Source organism: Pseudorca crassidens, chromosome 16, assembly GCF_039906515.1.
Source record: "Pseudorca crassidens isolate mPseCra1 chromosome 16, mPseCra1.hap1, whole genome shotgun sequence".
Classification (NCBI taxonomy): Eukaryota; Metazoa; Chordata; class Mammalia; order Artiodactyla; family Delphinidae; genus Pseudorca; species Pseudorca crassidens.
The window spans coordinates 80664825-80684101 of record NC_090311.1 but is presented as its reverse complement, the minus strand read 5'-3'; the positions used below and the strand labels follow the sequence as shown (position 1 = coordinate 80684101).

The 19277-nt window shown below is 50.1% G+C and overlaps 1 protein-coding gene and 1 long non-coding RNA gene across 6 annotated transcripts in view; both read right to left on the bottom strand.

Moving 5' to 3' along the window:
• The window catches only part of LOC137209416 (uncharacterized), a 426966-nt gene that overhangs the window by 11074 nt on the left and 396615 nt on the right, over window positions 1–19277 (bottom strand). The window lies entirely within an intron of this gene.
• Window positions 1–19277, bottom strand: part of PCNX2 (pecanex 2) — a 274115-nt gene that overhangs the window by 9920 nt on the left and 244918 nt on the right. For 4 of the 5 annotated variants that reach the window (XR_010936051.1, XM_067711081.1, XM_067711083.1 and 1 more), the window contains 6 exons: window positions 16367–16600; window positions 13080–13192; window positions 3029–3173; window positions 2350–2580; window positions 1100–1374; window positions 252–439 (listed from right to left, as the gene is read on the bottom strand). Coding sequence is in view for 4 of the 5 variants with exons in the window: in XM_067711081.1 (XP_067567182.1) it covers window positions 252–439; window positions 1100–1374; window positions 2350–2580; window positions 3029–3173; window positions 13080–13192; window positions 16367–16600 (1186 nt within the window). In the remaining variant the exon portion in view is untranslated. The remainder of the gene's footprint in view (window positions 1–251; window positions 440–1099; window positions 1375–2349; window positions 2581–3028; window positions 3174–13079; window positions 13193–16366; window positions 16601–19277) is intronic. The other variant, XM_067711082.1, reaches the window with a different exon arrangement.

Below are 19277 nucleotides of genomic sequence, written 5' to 3'. Positions count from 1 at the left end.
CTGGCTGGCTGGCTGGCTGAGGTGATGGATAGACAGATGGATAAAGGTTAAATGCTGAATCTAACACATGGAGAGTTGTTTTCTGAGTAGAACCTATAAGAGTCGTGGATATTTGGGGCATCTTTTGTCCCAACACTGATTTTTCCTGCAAAAAGGGGCTCTCAGAGGTTAGAACGACAACACAACCCACAGTGTTGGCCAGTGGGACGACAGGAGCCTTATCAGTAACACGAAGCCCCCGCTGCACCCACCTGTCGTCCTTGTCCCTTCAGGGGGTGACCGGTGGCGGGTCCCATCCTTTCTGGGCTGTTCCGAGCTGCTCTCCCGACTCTCACCACTGGGGGCGCTGCTGCCGCCTACGGGCGGGGCGCCCCCGCCGTCGGCATCCTGGCTGTTGCCAGCGCCAGGCTGGCCGGCGGCATCGCAGTCCTTCCGCACCCTGTGAGAGGGAGAAACGCTTCAAGGGTCTCACCAAAACATTTCTGATTGTCCCAAACGCCCCATCACATTCGTGTCCAAATCAGGGTGGCAGACCGGACTCTACAGGTGAGCAGCACACCTGGGACATCGGTGGAGAGAGGGGCTTCCGTTCCCCAAACCTCAGAGTCTGATAAACGAATACACCACGCCCGGATGAAGAAGCCGCAGGTCCCACCAGCCACAGGAACCCTCAGCTCTGGGGCCTGACATGGAGCTCTGCCAGATTCAGACAGAACATCTTAGAATTCGTTCCAACTCACCAGGGACACCGTTACAACGGGGTGAGAAGACTTAACGGGATGAGAGATGAGTGCCGGGTGGGAGGAGGGATTTCAAGCCCCGTTCTTTGAGACAGATGTGTAACAGCCACTCCCAAAGACCCATGACCTCGGCAGTACTGCAAGGACTCAAGCCCAAGTCTCAGCCCGTGGATGCAAGGGGGAGGGAGACAGACTCATCTGATGAAACAAAGGATGCGCTGCGGCGCACTTGGGCACGGCAGTTTTCATCTCAGGAGGAAAGAGCCCTGGACAGTGACATTCCAACCAGAAGCCCTGGAGTCGCAGCCCCGCCCCATCCAGCATCCGGGTAAATAATGGCCTTTGTTGTCAAGACCCACCTTAACCACTTGGCTCGGAACCACGCCCTGACGCTGTCCAAGGTGACGGGTCCGCTCCAGACGTTCTTCAGCTGCCTGTGGGTCCCTAGGTAGGAGGTGGTGAGCGGGGAGACATACATGGGGTAGCCCAGGGGCTGGTCGCAGGAGGAACTGATCAGGTTCCGGAGGACCTGCTTGTGGTTCTGAATGCTGCCGCGCTCGGGATTGCAGTTGCGGAGGAAGATGAGCTCTTGCTGCTGCCCCGCCCAAAGGCCACGGACACACTCTCTGTTCACCTGCAGGGCGGGGAAGATGCGGAGAGAAAAGCAGATGGCGGGGGCCGCCAGCATGTTGGTTCTGGGTCTGAGTACCTGGGACCGCAATACTTTGGCCTGAAGCTTTCATAGTCAAGCCCGAATGGCAGTCCCGTAAGGTGGATGTGATGCCACTTTCACGGGGCCACAGAGATCAAATTAAAAGGAAGGAAGGCTTTGTTTCAGCGCGGTGGTTTGAAGCTATAGGAAGAAGAGAATCTCTGGGAAGGGAGTTCTTGGGTTCAGGAACAGGTTATGAGAGGAAGGTCTGGAATTTTAGAGAATTGTAAAGTCTTTAAGAATAAGCTAGGGGCTTCCCTGGTGGCGCAGTGGTTAAGAATCTGCCTGCCAGTTCAGGGGACGTGGGTTCGAGCCCTGGTCCGGGAAGATCCCACATGCCGCGGAGCAACTAAGCCCGTGCGCCACAACTACTGAGCCTGCGCTCTAGAGCCCGCGAGCCACAACTACTGAGCCCACGTGCCACAACTACTGAAGTCCACGTGCCTAGAGCCCATGCTCCGCAACAAGAGAAGCCACCACAATGAGAAGCCCGTGCACCGCAACGAAGAGTAGCCCCCGCTCGCCGCAGCTAGAGAAAGCCCACGTGCAACAAAGACCCCACGCAGCCAAAAATAAATTAATTAATTAATTAAAAGAAAAAGAAGAAGCTAGATCCTGACCCTCAGCGACATGTGTGTCTAGCCTACCAGGACTTCTTGCCAAAGCTGTCACCTGGGCACCGGCTCTCTGGGTGGGAAAGGGCCCTGGAGGAGATGCACCGCCTGCCCCGGGGGTGCCCTGCATGCTGGGCAATGCTGCCCCCCCAACCCTGGGACCGTGGGTCTAGACAGAGGACGCTGGCCCAGGGCGAGGGCATCGGTGCCAATCCATCCTATTTCTTCTCACATTCCCCCCAGCTGGGAGGCTCGGGCCAGCTGGGAAGGAGGGGCCCCGTACCTTGATCACCTTGAAGCTCAGGAAGCTCCTGTGCAGCATGATGACCTTGTACTCGTCCGTGCCCTCGTCTACCACGTGCCGCAGGGTCAGCAGCTCCTCCTTGTTGGCCAGCACGGCGCCCCTCCAGGCCGGGTCGCCCTCATGGCAGATGACCACTTTCTTCTCAAAGGACTGTATGGCCTCGTAGAGGACCACGGGGTCCTCGTACTCGTCGGGGCAAGTGAACTGGTCCTGGGGAAGGAAGTCCAGCTTTGGGTCAGGAGGACCAGAGAGCTGGCCCCGGGTGGGTGCAAGGCCAAGCCCACCTGCACGTCTCACAGTGGCCCTGAGTGGATGGAGGACACCTTGCCAACCCAGCACCCTTGGCCTCGGGGCCGTGCTAGGCAAGGAGCTTGTGGCTTAGGTGCCTATGACTTTTTGAGACAGCGTGGGCACTTCTGATGTCATTTTCTCTGGCCAAGTCCCCTCTTCCATCCTAGTGGGAGATCGCCACCTCCTAGGGGTCTTGAGGACACACTGTCACGGACACCGTCAAGAATCTGCGATGCCTCAACGCTTAGTTACTAAACCAGAAGCCCACTCATCAATGTCATGCCGAGGAAGGGGACTGCGTTTTTGAAAGGTCATTTTTTCCCCCTGATGTTTCAGGCTTATACTTTTTTAAAAAAGGAATGTTTACCTGATGCAGCTTCAGGGACATCCTGAGAGCTGGGGCAACAACTTTGTGCAGCAGGTCGATGTCTGCAAACACCCACTCATCCTGGGCTGTTATTCTGAAGTCACCTTTGAAGAGGGTGTGGAGGCCGTACAGGAAAGAATCCAGGCTGCGAAACAAAGTCGAGTTTGTCCGTTCATACGGAGCAAAGGTGTTCAGGCTCCTGTCACCCTGAGCTGGCCTGAGTCTCCCTTGTGTCACCTCAGGAAGGATTTTACTGTCTTTAGGCTGATCCAGCAGAGGTCCCAGCGAACACCTGACACTGCAGGCCGTATTCGGACCCTCGTGACAACTGCTGCAATGGTCACCTTCAGGGATAGCCACTGATGCTCTGGGTCCCTGAGTGTGATGGTGGAGGTCCTGGTCAGAGCTGGCCTGCTATGTCCACAGGCAGAGTGAGTGCTGAGACAAGGGGCCGTCTGGTCCAGGAGCCCTGGGGCCTCCACTTCTTGGGAGGGAGGCAGGGAGGCCAGGGCAAGAACCCAGGCCCTTCCACTGGTCGTCTCTGTGTTTCTGGATAGCGCTTTCGGACTATGTCACTCATAATAAAAATTGGATTCTCCCACCATGTGGAGAGAAAACGACACCAAATCCAATCTCAAATTGGCCATTTAGATTCTCAGAGAACCTCCAGCTCCCAACCCCACCTTTTTTTTAATGACTAGAGGATGAGGCACGATAGAGGGGATTAAAATGAATGACGGAAGGATTTCTCGGGCTGTCCAGGTTTTTATGTTTCTAGGCTTTTGGGCTTTGCTTCCATTTCCTGCATGTAATTAAGCATCGCCTGGGTGGAGAGCAGAGAGGTGCCCGAGGGACATCTTTCACGGTCTGGGGCCTTTACCTTTTGGATCAACGCAGGGAGTGGGTCTGGGAAAGCGACTCACCCTGTATTATGAGGAGGGAAAGAATGGTGCTTCCCTCATTCGTCGCCTCGAGTACCAGTGATACACTCAGTCCCAGCGTCCTCTAAACACCCTGGCCTCTGACATCCCTGAGCGGGAGTGTGGGCAGCTGTACGAGGAACAGCATCCCCGACGGGGTTGAACTGGGACAGAGCGAGCAGGGAAGTGTGTGCGGAAGACACGCTCCGAGGATGGAACTGAGAAGGATCTAATGAGCTGGCTCGCCCAGCAAGACTTTGGATCCCATGCAGCACGCCAGACCCACACGTCAGGGAAATAGCTCCACTGTTGGCTGCTGGAGCACGTCGTTGCGAAACACCCCAGCATCATCAACCTCCTTCCAGAACTCCCTTGAGAGGGATGCCGGGGCTTGGAGTCAGAGCAGGCCGTGGGAAACGGGAGCAGCCAGGGTCTAGGCAGGTGGGGCAGATGCTGTGGCCTCGAGGAGCCCAGAACCTTCCAGAAAGAGTCCAGGAGGCAGCCCTCCTGAACAGGCTCCCCCGACACAGAACAGAGACTTCCTGGAGCTGCCTGCGGTCCTGGGAGGGGAGGGGTGGACCGCAGAACCAGGCTGGAGCAGTGCAGATGCAGGGAGGGAAGCTTTGAAACGGTGCTAACTGCTGTCACTGAAAATGGTCCCAAATGCCCCTGTCATCAGATAGGGGTGAAGTCCTGAAAAGAGGGGGTTAAACGTGGGTGGGTTTCTTTTCTGGAAAGGATTAGAAGCATGCCTCGCTGCTTGCACACAGGCGTAGAGAAGTCACTCCTCTTGATGTGGGGCTGGGGACAGTGGCAGAGGGAGATAGAGGGACCTGCGCAGATGCCCAGAGCGACATGGGCAGATGGAAGAGGAGACCCGGAGAGTCAGCCCATCCTTTGCTCGGTGCCGTGTGAAAGCAGCCATAGGCCCGACTGCCCGGTCGGGAAAAGGCCCTCCCACGGGACCTCCCTGAGTGAGTGTGAGCCCACCCCAGGTCCCCAGTGGTAGATGCTTTACTGGCCCTTTCTATTTTCAGAGGAAAATGACACTTCGTGACGCTTACTGCTCTTCCATTAAAATGAGCCTCAGTGCACAAATGAACGTATCTATGACACAGAAACAGAATCACGGGCACAGAGAACAGACCGCTGGTGGCCAAGGGGGAGGGGGAGGGGGAGGGAAGGACTGGGAGTCTGGGATTAGCAGATGCAAACTATTATCTATAGGATGGATAAACAACAAGGTCCTACTGTAGAGCACAGGGAACTATATTCAATATCCTGTGATGAACCATCATGGAAAAGAATATGAAAAAGGATGTATATGTGTGCATAACTGAAGCACTTTGCTGTACAGCAGAAATGAACACAACATTGGAAATCAACTATATTTCAATTTAAAAAAAAAAGTTTTTTTTAAATGAGTCTCCATGTAGAAAACAAAGCCTCGGGTAGAATTCCACTAGATGGATGGCATTACCCCTAGCACCTTAAAGGTACAGGCATCCTAAAAGTGAGGGTGTCTCATTACCTGCCTTTTAATCTCGGGAGGATGAGGAGGAGGAAAGCAGAGATGTGACGAGCTGGGAGGCTTTGGCGGGGAGAGCACAGGTCTCCAGGCCGCCTGCAGCACATTGCTGACTTGGAGAATTATCGGGCTTGGTCTTGTTAAAACTCTACTGAGAGATGACAGGCTCCCACCCCCAGGCCAACAGCTGGAGCGGGGAAACAGGGTTACATCTGAGTCGATCAAGGTTGGCCTTCGTGGGGACTAGAACAGCCACCGCCCGGCCCCCTAGCGCTGCCTTTATTTACTAAGTTTCTAGCACGTGTGCAGTGCCATGTAAGACCGGGCTTATCTCGGTGCTGCGGTCTGGCTCTCTACCTGTGGATGTAGAGACTGTCCCTGCGCTGAGGACTGCTTGGCGACAAACTATAAAGGGCCTTCTGTACCTCTTCTGCTGCACTCAACCCATGTTCCACGGAGTCAGGACTTGAATCATACGTCGCCTTCATAACTGTGTGTGCATGTGTGTATGTGTTTGTGTATGTGTGTACACGAGCATAGGTGCACATCTGTGTGTGCGTGTGCGTATGTGTGCATGCATGTATATTGTGCATGTACATAGGTGCACATTTGTGTGTGTGCCTGAGCATGGGTGCACATTTGTGTGTGCGTGTGTGTACATGTGTGCATTTACATGGGTGCACGTGTGTGTGCTCACGCGTGTGTTGGAAAGGATGATCCAGCCTCCACCTCAGAGTGACTCTGCACCCCCAGCAGACACCAACGACCACCAAGCCGGGTCTTCGCGACACTCTGCTTGTACCGCCTCCTATTCTTTCTGGTTCTGACCCCGCTTCCTGTTCTACGATGACATAACCCCTGGTGCTGCACAGATGGGAGGCTGGAGCCACCAGTACTGGAGCACAGTCACTCACAGCCTTCATGGAAATGGCCACGTTCCAGCTGGAGGCTCCGGCTGTTGCCTGCAGTGCCAGCGGAAACTCCAGCCCCAGGTTAGCCTAAGGCTTATGCTTTAACGGGTCCCGCCCAGTTCAGCATTCTCACCCATCACCTTTCACGGCAACGACAGCTTGAGGACGGCCAGTTGAAGCAAAGGTTGTTTTCACTCCTTGTATCGCATCTTTCTTTATCCACAGAGGAGTCCTCAGAGCTCTGTGCAGGCCAGATGCTCCTTAAGCCCCTCGAAGCCCTACTTTTGTTCAAAATCACTGACCAACTCAGCCCAGTTTCCACCTGCACCCTCTCACTGGTTCTTGGCCCAAGGACATTTTGGCCCCCGGGGGACATCTGAAAATATCTGGAGACATATTTTGGACGTCACAGCTGAAGAGGGTGATGCTCCTGGCCCCCAGTGGGTAGAGGCCAGGCAGCAACGTCCAGGACAGTCCCCCCCAACAAAGAACCACACAGCCTAAAGTGTGAATAGTGCCACTGCTGAGAAACCCTGCTCTCTCAGAAAAAAATAGTAGCCTTCAAGATAGAGATTTTAAGTTTTGGACAATGCGTCATTATCTTGGGTGCAGTGTCAGTGAACCTGAGGATTCAGGTGGAAACAAGTCTAATGCTGGGGCCTGGGGCCTATATTCTGACTCAGCTGCTCGGGCGATCCTGAGGCGCCAGGGGTGATTCTGGGGACCAGAACACCCAGACATTTCAGGGAGCCTGGGCAGGTTGGGCAAGGCTGGTCCAGGGCAGGGTGCACGGTGTTAGCTGGGTGATGGAGAGGGACAGAAATGATGCCCACCAGCACCTGGCCAGCGACGTGGAAAGAGAGGGGAGAAAAGGCACCTGGGGACTTCCCTGGTGGTCCAGTGGGTAAGACTCCGTGCTCCCAGTGCCAGCGGCCCGGGTTCGATCCCTGGCTGGGGAACTAAGATCCCGCACGCCGCAGCTAAGACCTGGTGCAGCCATAATAAATAAGTAAATATTTTTAAAAGAAAAAAAGGCGCCTGCCAGCGCTTCTGTCCCTTGAGAAAGTCCCGCCAGATCCCTGCCCCTCCGTCAAGTGCCTTAAGATTAATCGATGTACCTCCTTGTACAATCCAGGTGCCTTTCAATCCAGCGTGCTAGCGCTCGGAACAGGTGAGTTTGGGCACAAGCTCTTCAGAGCTGAGTCTCGGTTTCCCACAGCCCTCGGGCTCTCCTGGACCTGAGCCCCACTGGTTTCAAAGCCAGATTTTATGGGGCTTGTTTTTCTGCTTCAGGTCCCCCAGCTGGGGAGCCCAATGTGGGCCTCAGACCCCTCGCTCCTCAGGGGGGACCCCCTCGGTGGTGACTTCCCTCCCACTTGTGGGTCGTCATACTGGAGGTGCAGGTTCTGACTGGACCGTGTCTCCGCCCTTCCTACCCTTCTCGATCTGGCCTTTTCTGATATCCTTAGTTGCAGAAAATCTGTCCTGCTAGTCTTCTCAGGGACTGTTGTTCTATGTGACGTGGTAGGTTTGGTGTGATCGTGAGAACAGGTGACCTCAGAATCTTCCTACACCACCATCTTGACCTGAGCTGGACGACTTGATTTTAATCTCTGGTTCAGGACCGTGCGTCATGTTTACTCTATTTCTCTTCTAGATCCTGATTTCTGAGTTTCCTACCCCAGTCTGTCAGGCAGACCTCAGTCTTGTCTGCAAGAGGATTCACTATGACGTCTGGCCCTAGTCTGGGTCTCGTCTCCAGCAGAAGGTCGGCAGGGAAACTGAGATTATGTCCGGGATTCCTGAAGAACGCGATTTTCCTCAGCCCGCTGTGGGTGAGAGCAGGGTGGACATGGTAGACGTGACCCCAGACTAGGACAGTGACCCCCTGCCACAAGGTCATCTGTAAGGGCTCTCAGCCTCCAGCACAGGACATCTAGGGCTGGACTCTTTGTCATTTTTCAAGCTTACATTTATCTTGACATGTTCTATTCTCTTAGAAGCCTCGTTACTCCAAGAGTCAGTAAAATTTCTTCTTCAAGCAAACATGTTGCTGCTGTGGATACAGCCACCTTCTCACCTTTTATCTCTATAAATGGACCATCAGCTAGGATCTACTCGTCACCTCTCATGTACCTGAAGACAGTCACTAAGCCATCTTTTAGCCCCTGTGGTCAGTGAAACTGCCTTGATTTCCTCCTAAACATGCCTTTATATTTGTGTGCTCTTGTTCAGTAGGAGACACAGTTCTACGAAGGGGATAGGCCCCAAACTCCAAATTAAAACCATCATCAGGGTTTGCTTGTCACAACCCTATTAACTCATCCTATCTCCGTAACATATGGACGTCTTATTTGAAGACATTTTACGTACTTGTACTCCTTTGCTCACTTGCGTTCAGCTTATCATGTAAGCTGATTCTCAATTTGCTCATCCTCTCTAATTTTTCAGGCGTGTGTTTTTCTTCCTTGAGGATAGCCTATCAAAGCTATGTCACTGCTGTGAAGACAAAATATTTCCCCAAGAAACCCATCAAATGAAGCAGAGCTTGTGACTTACGCTAGGCTGCTATATAAGACTTATCTGTGGAGTAAGGGTTCAAAAATCATCTGTTAGTCTTTAATACTAAATATGTGAGAATGACTTGTTAGGTCTCAGAAAGTACACTTAAGGGCATGCTCCTGAGTTAAAATTATACGAGGATAAAGCGTATGTGCGCACACGTGTACACGCACACGCACGCGCGCGCACACACACACACACAGATCATAAGCCACTCCTACTTTGAACATGAATAAAATATTAGCAAAGTGAATCCATCATTGCATAGATAGAATGTATCGTGACCAAGAAGAGCTTATCTCAGAATTGTAAGGATGTTTTACTGAAGAAATCTATTCATATAACCTAGTACGTTAATAGATTTAAGAAGAATTTCATCTGAATGTGAGCCCTCAAACTTTGAAAGAATTCAGCATCGTTTCCTGATGAAAGCTTTAGCAATCTAGGAAGAGGAGGACACTCCTGACGATGAAAATGGTCTAATAGAATCCTAAAACAAACCTTATTTTTTAACGCTAAAATATGACACTTGTTCCCCATTAATGTCTGGATTAACGTGAGGATGCTGTGTTAGACCGAACGATGGCCCCCAACACGTCCATGTCCTAATCTCTGGAACCCGTGGTTATGTTACCTTACAGGGCACAAGGAATTTTGCAGATGTGATTAAATTGAGCATTTTGAGATGTGGACATTTTCCTGGATTATCTGGGAGGGCCCAATGTAAGCAAAAGGATCCTCGTAAGTAAAAGAAGGAAGCGGGTGAGGTAGAGCTTGTCAGAGAGAGACTGGAAAAGGCTACACGTTTGGCTGGGAAGATGGACGAAGGGGTCGCTGCGATGCAGGCGGCCTCTAGGACAGGGGGTGGATTCTCCCCTCAGAGCCTCCAGAAGGAATGTAGACACCTTGATTTTAGCCTAGTGAAACCCGTTTTCTACTTTTGATCTCCAGAGCTGTAAGACAACTAATGTATGCTACTGTAAGCCACCGACTTTGTGGTAAGTTGTTATAGCAGCAATTGGAAACTAACACAGACGCCCACCTCCAACTGGAGGTCAGAGCCAACGGAACAGGAAAAAGAACTGAGGTATAAATACAGGAAAGAAAAAGGCAAAATTGTCATTATTTGCAGATATGTCTTTTCAGCAGAAAATCAAATAGAACTAATTGAAATAATGTTTATAACAGAGTTCAGTAGAGGTGCCCAGGATGAAATCGGTATAAAAAACTAAATACACTAAGTCCCCTACATACAAACGAGTTCCATTCCAAGAGCACATTCGTTAAGTCCAATTGGTTCGTAAGCCCAACAAATTAGCCTAGGTACCCAACTAACACAATCGGCTATACGGTACTGTATTGTAATCGGTTTATAATACTTTCCACATAAATAATACATGAAAAACAAACACAGTACAGTAAAGTAAACAAAAGCACAACCACTTGTAGAGGATGCATGCGTGTAACAATGTACGCCAGACACGTGAACTAACTTACATGATTGGGCATGCAAACGCACGTTCGCATCTTTGAAAGTTTGAAACTTGAAGGTTCGTATGTAGGGGACTTACTGTAACCTTCCTGTATACCAGCAGTAGCCAATTAGAAAAGGTGACAGGAAAAAAAGGATTTTATTCATGATCACAATAAAGCTATAAAATACCTAGAGACAAGCCCATTAGGGATTACAAATCTCCAAAAAAGTGATAAAACTATTATGGAAAGACATTTAAAAAACGGAATGATTACGAAGATACACCATATTATTGACTGATGTCCGTTCTTTCCCCAAATTAATCTGTGAATTTAATATATTCTAAATCAAAATTCCAAATGAGGGTTTTTATAAGATATGAGTCTAAATTTCACCTGAGGAGAAAATGAGGAGTAGCAGGCCCACCATAAAAACAAGTGCACCTTGAAATACGGTACAGGACTGCTCAGTGAAGTGACTCAGTCCCAGATAATCAAATCTTTCCCTAGACTAGCAAGAGTATCATTCCCAGATTTATCTCATCACTATGTTGGCAACAAGCAGAGCCGACTTGGAGTATGAGAAGCTGTTTGAAACAAAAAAAAATCCCATCAAAACAAGGCTGACCAAAGCAGCTGCTAGGCATGGCGCTTATTCAAGGAAAAAATAAATAAAACCGACCAAGTTAGATACAGCTGGATCAGGAATATTGGAACAAGTAACACAAAGAACAAGATTGAAGAAATCTGAAAATATGTTGTACGGGAATGGAAAGAGTGAAATCGTTGAAGCATTTTTTTGCAGTTTGTAAAGAAAATTTGAAATTTATTAAAAAAAAAGAAAAATCTTCCCATTGATCCAACAAAAGATCATGTGCTTGGATGCTGTGAATATCTGAAGACTCATTTTGTGATGTAGAGTCCAGAATCTTCTGAGGCCCTTCTCAAAGAGTATTCCCTATGTACAGAATTATAGGGGACTGTTTCACAAAGCCCACGAAGGAGGCTTCTGCTAGACTTTCAATCATCAGATTCAGTCCCAGATGACCACAGAGGGAACTGCCTGGGTCTAGTATGAGGCTGAGTCAGGTAGGAGGGAAGAGAGGGGCTAGAAGCAGGTCAGCTCCTCCCCGGAGTATTTCCTAGAACACAGATCAACACAATACTTTAATTGGTGAGCATTTCTCATCTATGAAGAAAACCATAAAGTTCTGGGATGTGGGTGTTGAAAGACTAGCTGTCACGAATTCTAACCACCTTGGTTCTCACCTTTTCCTCTTAGTGACTCAAGGCTATAGCCTCCAGAGGGGGATGGAGGGACTGCCAACCACATCACGTCACCCCTTACCAATGCACACACGTCACGGAGGACGCCTGTCCAGGGCTCGCCAACAGGAATGACTCAGAGCCATCCCCTGCAGGAAGGGCATTCGGAAATACCTTTGACAAGTCTCCCTGGACTTGTTCACCCAAAGGCCAGGCACTGTGACGGCTGTTAAACAAGCACACATGTGGCTTTTGCCCTTAAGCAGCCTGTCATCCCACCTAATAACCCCCACACACACTCAAGTAGGGTATCAGAAGGACCGCTTTGCAGAGCACCGGATCAACGATACAACACAGACATCTTGAAGAAAGTCCAAGTGAAGGAGAAACCACTACCTAGAAGCTCTTTCTTTTTCAGCTCCCTGGGTCTGTATGATTCTCAGCCTCGGCTGCACGTCGATGCACCCGGGGAGCCCTAAAAAAGTCCCGACGCGTGGTCCACCCGCAGGGGCCGGGATGTAATCGCTCTGTCCTGGGCTAAGGCCTGGGCATCGGGATATGTACAAGCCCCTTGGGAGATTTTCATGTGCGCCAATCAAGAGGCCTCTGACGGACAGGCAGAATCTAGAACATCTGGTGCACAGTGCTAACTACCAAAGGGGCAGCGTGTGACACGGCCACCAGCCGGGGCCATGAGCAGGTGACTGTGAAATTCACAAGGGCGGTTTCCCTGGAGAAGGAGGAGGTCGGGGCAAAGAGCACAGCTCCATCTGCGATGCCAGTTCAGGGGCTTGTGTGTGAAGGCAAGACCTCAGGGACCAAGGGTGAAGGAGGGTGGAAGGGGCCAGGAGAGAGTTTAAGGCTAAACACAAAATTGTTTTGTTCTTTAAGAAGAGAAACTTGCAGAAAGAGAGTTTGAAAAAAAACAGGAGAAGCAGTATCCAGTCATCAAAGCCCCACAGAGTCAGTGCGGGGCAGGGGCTGGCGTTAAAGCACAGAAGTGACAATTTTCTTTTGTGAAGAAAAACGGGGGAAGGGAACTAACGTTCTTTTGAGCATTAATTCCGCTAAATACCAGGCTAGGCGCTTTGCATGCATGATTTCATTTAATCTTCCCAGAAAATTTGCAAGGAACCTTGTAACATAGAACAACGCCCTAGACCCAGAATTCTGGGGTTTTGACTGTTCTGTGTTACGGCTGTTTCCACATCTAATTCTCCAGATCACTGTGGTTAAAAAGTCTTCTCAGAGGCCCAACGTGATTTATTAGGGAGAAAACACTCCGGAAGAAGTAGGAGCAGTCTACTTTAAAATAAAGAAAACGATGGACAAAAATCTGCCCAACGTATAAAATGCCAACTGGTGTCTGTGACAACTGCTTCCCCAGGTACCTGAGGGCCATGTTGTGAGCCGCAGTCCCCAGAGCTCTCCTGCCCAGGATGCAGAGTGCGAACGACAAAGTCACCAGAGGAGAGTCCTCGTCACTGTCCAGGTGCTTCGAGGGCTGGAAGAACAAGGATGTTAATTCAGCTTTCACGTGGGTTCTGGACCAACAGACAACTATAAATGCAGAGGCTTTCCCTGTGTCACCCACGGTGGTCACCCGGGCCCCATTAAAGTGACCTGACAGATGGGAAACTCTGCTTCCTGAGTTTCTCTTGAGGTTGGACGTGGAAAAAAAATTTAAATGGGGGGCTTCCCTGGTGGCGCAGTGGTTGAGAGTCCGCCTGCCAATTGGGGGGATGCGGGTTCGTGCCCCGGTCCGGGAAGATCCCACATGCTGCGGAGTGGCTGGGCCCGTGAGCCATGGCCGCTGAGCCTGCGCGTCCGGAGCCTGTGCTCCGCAGCGGGAGAGGCCACAGCAGTGAGAGGCCCGCATACCGCAAAAAAAAAAAGAAAAAGAAAAATTTCAATAGGGAAACTACCTTAGGAAAGTAAAGGGACTAACACGAGGCTGGCTGGACTGCTTCCCTGGAATTGTGGATATGGTACCCCGAGGTCAGGAAGATGGTGAGAGCTTGCAGTCAAATGAACCGCCACCTGACCCTGTGCAACGCCCACCTTAACCCTGTGCAAGCCCACCTTAACCCTGTCCAAGCCCATCTTAACCCTATTCAATGCCCACCTTAACCCTGTCCAATGCCCACCTTAACCCTGTCCAAGCCCATCTTAACCCTATTCAATGCCCACCTTAACCCTATTCAACGCCCACCTTAACCCTGTCCAAGCCCATCTTAACCCTATTCAATGCCCACTTTAACCCTATTCAATGCCCACCTTAACCCTATTCAATGCCCACCTTAACCCTATTCAACGCCCACCTTAACCCTGTCCAATGCCCACCTTAACCGTGTCCAACGCAGGGCACAGGCACACCAGCAGGGAGAGAAGTATGGGAATCAAGTGCAAATGAGGGTTTTCTGTTACCTCCACAACAAGAAGCCCACGGAGCTGACCATAACTCCAACAATTAAATGAAGGGGGGTCATTCATAGCTTAAAAAGAGGGGCATGGGGAGATGCAGAAGGAATTTAAACTTAAAGTCTCTTTTGCAAGAAAAGAGAAATAATTTCATTTTTATGAGCCAGCTGAGCAAAGAGGAGTGCCGCCATTGTGGGGATAGCCAGGAAAATCAGTAGATTCGTTGACCATTTCAGCCACCAGGAGAGGCTCAGCGTGGGTTAGGATCTCAACACACATTCTTCTGGCTGCATCTGGAGGAAGCAGACTCTGCCACCTACTCTTTCTCCCACCTGTTTTCCATCACTCATGCAAAGGTCAAGGACCTGGGCTAGTGTCATACTTTGGTTTACCCTCTACAGGTCACACGACACACCCCATCAGCTGCTGAGAAGGCCATTTCAACTGGATCTACCACTTCCTTCAAAAACACATTGCGAGAAGCTTGCCAAATCCAGAGAAGCAGAGGTGACCGACCCCCTCCACTTGCCTACCTCCCCTTTCTCCTCCTTGTCTGCTTCCTTGTCTTCCTTTCTAAGATGTCATTGTCCTTGGTTTCATTTCTAAGAGGCTGCTTTCATCCCCAGAAGTGTCCTCAGCACGTGAGCAACGATGTGCGCACACACACACACACAAACCTACGGGAGTAGCTTGGACTGTCTGATTGCTAAACAGAGTGTGCTGGTCCACGATTCAACACGTTCAGCAAATCCTCTGCATTTCAGCACAGATGTACTCTGTACGGAAATCTCAAAAAGTAACTCTAAACAAAGAATTGTCCAGAGTTTTGAAACCGTGAAGGAGGCTTAACACTGCACTGACGCTGAACACAGTAAAGAGGAAAACGTACCTTCAAGGCCCCTTCACTGGAGACGTGGTATATGAATTCTTCCATTTCATTTGGCTTAATTGTTAAACAAACACTTATCCAAATACTAGTGTCCTGGGACTTCCCTGGTGGCGCAGTGGTTAAGAATCCACCTGCCAATGCAGGCGACACGGGTTCAAGCCCTGGTCCGGGAAGATCCCCCGTGTCGCGGAGCAACTAAGCCCGTGCGCCACAACTACTGAGCCTGCGCTCTAGAGCCCATGTGCCACAACTACTGAGCCTGTGCTCTAGAGCCCGTGTGCCACAACTAGTGAGCCTGCGTGCCACAACTACTGAAGCCTGCGCACCTAGAGCCCATACTCCACAAGAGAGGCCACCGCAATGAGAAGCCTGTGCACTGCAACAAAGAGTAGCCCCCGCTCGCCAAAACTAGAGAAAGTCCACACGCAGCAACGAAGACCCAATGCAGCCAAAAATAAATAAAATAAATAAATTTATATATATTAAAAAAAGCAAATACTAGTATCCTTCCTTGCATCTATTTCATTATAGTCTATAGTATAAGAAAGAGATTATTAGAGAAATGAAAATTTAAACTACAGTGAGGTATCACCTCACACCAGTTAGAATGGGCATCATCAGAAAATCTACAAACAACAAATGCTGGAGAGGGTGTGGAGAAAAGGGAACCTTCTTGCACTGTTGGTGGGAATGTAAGTTGATACAGCCACTGTGGAAAAGAGTATGGAGGTTCCTTAAAGAACTAAAAATAGAACTATCATATGACCCAGCAATCCCACTACTGGGCATATACCCAGAGAAAACCATAATTCAAAAAGACACATGCACCCCAATGTTCATTGCAGCACTATTTACAATAGCCAGGACATGGAAGCAACCTAAATGCCTATCGACAGACGAATGGATGAAGAAGATGTGGCACATATATACAATGGAATATTAGTCAGCCATAAAAAGGAACGAAATTGGGTCATTTGTAGAGACGTGGATGAATCTAGAGACTGTCATACACAGTGAAGTAAATCAGAAAGAGAAAAACAAATATCGTATATTAACGCATATATGTGGAATCTAGAAAAATGGTACAGATGAACCCGTTTGCAGGGCAGAAATTGAGACACAGATGTAGAGAACAAACGTATGGACACCAAGGGGGGAAAGCGGCAGCGGGAGGTGGTGGGATGAACTGGGAGACTGGGATTAACATGTATGCACTAATATGTATACAATGGATAACTAATAAGAACCTGCCGTGTAAAAAATAAATTAAATTAAACTTTAAAAAAAGAAAAGAAAGAGATGGTCTTTACATGGCTCCTTCCTTTTTAAACTCACACTCGACTCCTCAGCCCCACCTCCCCTGCCTACCTCTTGCCTCTTCCGTGCACAGTACTGAATCCACTCCAGATACACGTTGCAGTAGCTGGCTCGAGTGATCCCCTGGAGACACGGGACATAGTCGTCATCGATGTTCATGTTGAACATTGCAAGGTCGCGCTCAATGTAATGCCACTTGGCAAAGGGCTGCAGGGACTTGAGAAGGGATTCGTTTTTGATCCAGGAAAACAGTTTGGGGGACGTCACCATATAGTATATTATACTCTGCCAAGAGAAAGCAAAATTTTGAGCCCTCATAGCCATTCCAAAGCCAGAAAGACTTTTCCAACGATACTTCATAGAGTAAATCAACATCAGGGAGGTATGAGACATGAGATCCCCACAGGTGGTATCATTTGTTTTTCCTGCTAGACTTTCTTTTTTTTTTTTTTTTTGCTGTACGGGGGCCTCTCACTGTTGTGGCCTCTCCCGTTGCGGAGCAATGGCTCCGGACGCGCAGGCTCAGCGGCCATGGCTCACGGGCCCAGCCGCTCCACGGCACGTGGGATCCTCCCGGACCGGGGCACGAACCCGGCGGGACTCCTAACCACTGAGCCACCAGGGAAGCCCCCTGCTAGATTTAATGCACAGAACCCACTGGAGATGTTTTAAAATGTTCTCTCTTGAGAGTCAGTGGAGGGAAGAGGGACGTGAGAAGAGGAGCATGCTAGCAGAATGTACTAGAACAGAATCTCCTTGGTGTGAAAGAATGACAGCCAGCGCCATCCTTTCTGAGAGATGCACACAAAAGCATCGTGGTTTCTTTAGGCTTCCTGGAGGCCAGGCTGGGCTGATGCTGCTCGGAGAGATCAGGGCACGTCCTCCTCCAGGGCCTCAGACAGAGTGTGTCATGAGCTAAGGCAACAAGGTACTTATGGAAAGTACTTATGATGTAAAATTGTTCACACACACACACACACACACACACACACACACACACACACACACGTATACATAATCCTGGGTACCCAGACAGTGGGCATCTGTGATGTCTTCAAAAATAACCCATGTGTCCTCCTTCATCAGACATTCCACTTATGAATCCAAATGGGGAAAATGCCACCTTCGGGCTTTATGATTCTGAGTTACAGATTTATTGAAAGCCATCTCACAGTTTTTGAATGAGTTCATCCTTCAAGAAGGCTAGCATCCAGCCTGGAGAAGTAAACATGTGACAGAGAAAAAGAAAAATCCAAGTCTGCTGTGGACACATCAGGAACAGACGGTAGCATCTACGGACAAGTCCCTTGCAACCCCACTCCACTTGCGTTATCACAGGAAAAGGGAAGTGGCTGGTGCCACCGGGGCTGAGATGGGTCCGGGAACACAGCTTGCATCCTGTATGCAAACGGAGAGTGACGGGAGGGGCAGGGGCGGCGTTTGATGCAAAGAAGGCAGTGGCTCGTGCTCCCAGAGAATCCAACCCTTCCCTGATGCCTTCTCCGATTCTAAAAGGCATTCTGGCCAGGCGAGAAGACAGAAAGTAATGCACACGGGATGAACGTGAGCAGGGCTTAGGCGACGGAGGTGAGTGGGCAGAGGGGCCCTTTGCTAGGCAGCACCCCCCAGCTCCCCTTCTCTTCCTCCCTTTAGCTGGGACGGGAAATCCAGAGCACCAAGGTCAGAGGTTGCCGAGGTGCCTGATTTCAGGTTCCTGCAGGAGTCTGAATGCTGACCCGACAGACACAAGCGGTCTCTGGATTTGGGCAAAACCACGGCAAATGCCTGACTCAGCCTCTCTCTGCTGTTAGGACCGAGCGCAGCCTGCATGTTGGAGAAGGCTCATCTGTGGCTCGCGACGTGTGGTCTTCCTTCTTTGGGGCATAATCTCTGTTAGGCTCCACCATCCACCTGACCCCCAAGCGGGGGAGCGGAAGCATGGAGTCCGCAGACAGCAAAATTCAGTAGCTCACGTGTTTCCCCAACCTCTGCAGCTTTGCGTCCAAGCAGCACTGCTGGCCTTAGGAAACCCCTTCAGGGGAGGGAGGGAGGGAGAGAAGGAGGGAAGGAAAGAGGAAAGGAGGAAGAGGCCAGGGGAAGCTGAAAGCAGAGGGGCAAAAGACAGAGGCACTAATCACGGCCACTCTTCATCACTGTTTTGAGGTTTAAAATGAGATCATGCATACGAAGCAGGTAGCACCTGGCCTGGCACATGGGACGTGTGCAAAAATCATAATCATCATCCTATCTTTGGCATCTATGACTTACCTACCCCGCAAGCTTGAGGCCCAGGGCGGGCAGCAGTAGCAGAGCTCAGGAGAGGTTTCGAGCAGGGCATTCGGAAAAGAGGAGACAGCTGAATCTCCCATGGTCACCAGAGTGCACATCTAATATTCAAATACGTAAATCAAGACTCTGGAGGGTGTTCTATTTTCTACCAGCTGGCGGGGTAACTTAAAGCTTCTATGAGGTAGACGGTCTAAGTGCTCGGTCCAAAGTCACGAGCCAAAGAGGAAACGTGACCGTGATCAAAGGCACGGCTTCTCAGCTGACAATTACAAAAGCAAGACAGAAATCTGGTCTGTCTAAACACCTGGCTCGAGCAAACATCTGGTCGAGTTCTTCCTCGATATGTGCTAATCACGTGTACCAGACAGAAATAACAAACAAAAATGGAAAGCTGAGCGCTAACCTTTTCACTCGTTTCTAGGGAGGAATGAAAATAACCCCTCCGCCGACGAAATCAGAATAGTTAACAAGGACTTTGAATCCCAGAGGCTCAAACTCCCTCCTCTAGTTCTGGCAAACTCTTGCAGCGCTGGCTTCTGAGTGGAACGCTTGGCTCTCCCTCGGAGTCAGTACCAACTCCTCTCACTGGGAGGAAACAGAACCACTCCAACTGGCTGCAAACCGTACCCCATTTCCCCTTTATTTAGGCAGAAATTCTGTCAATGAACGGTGT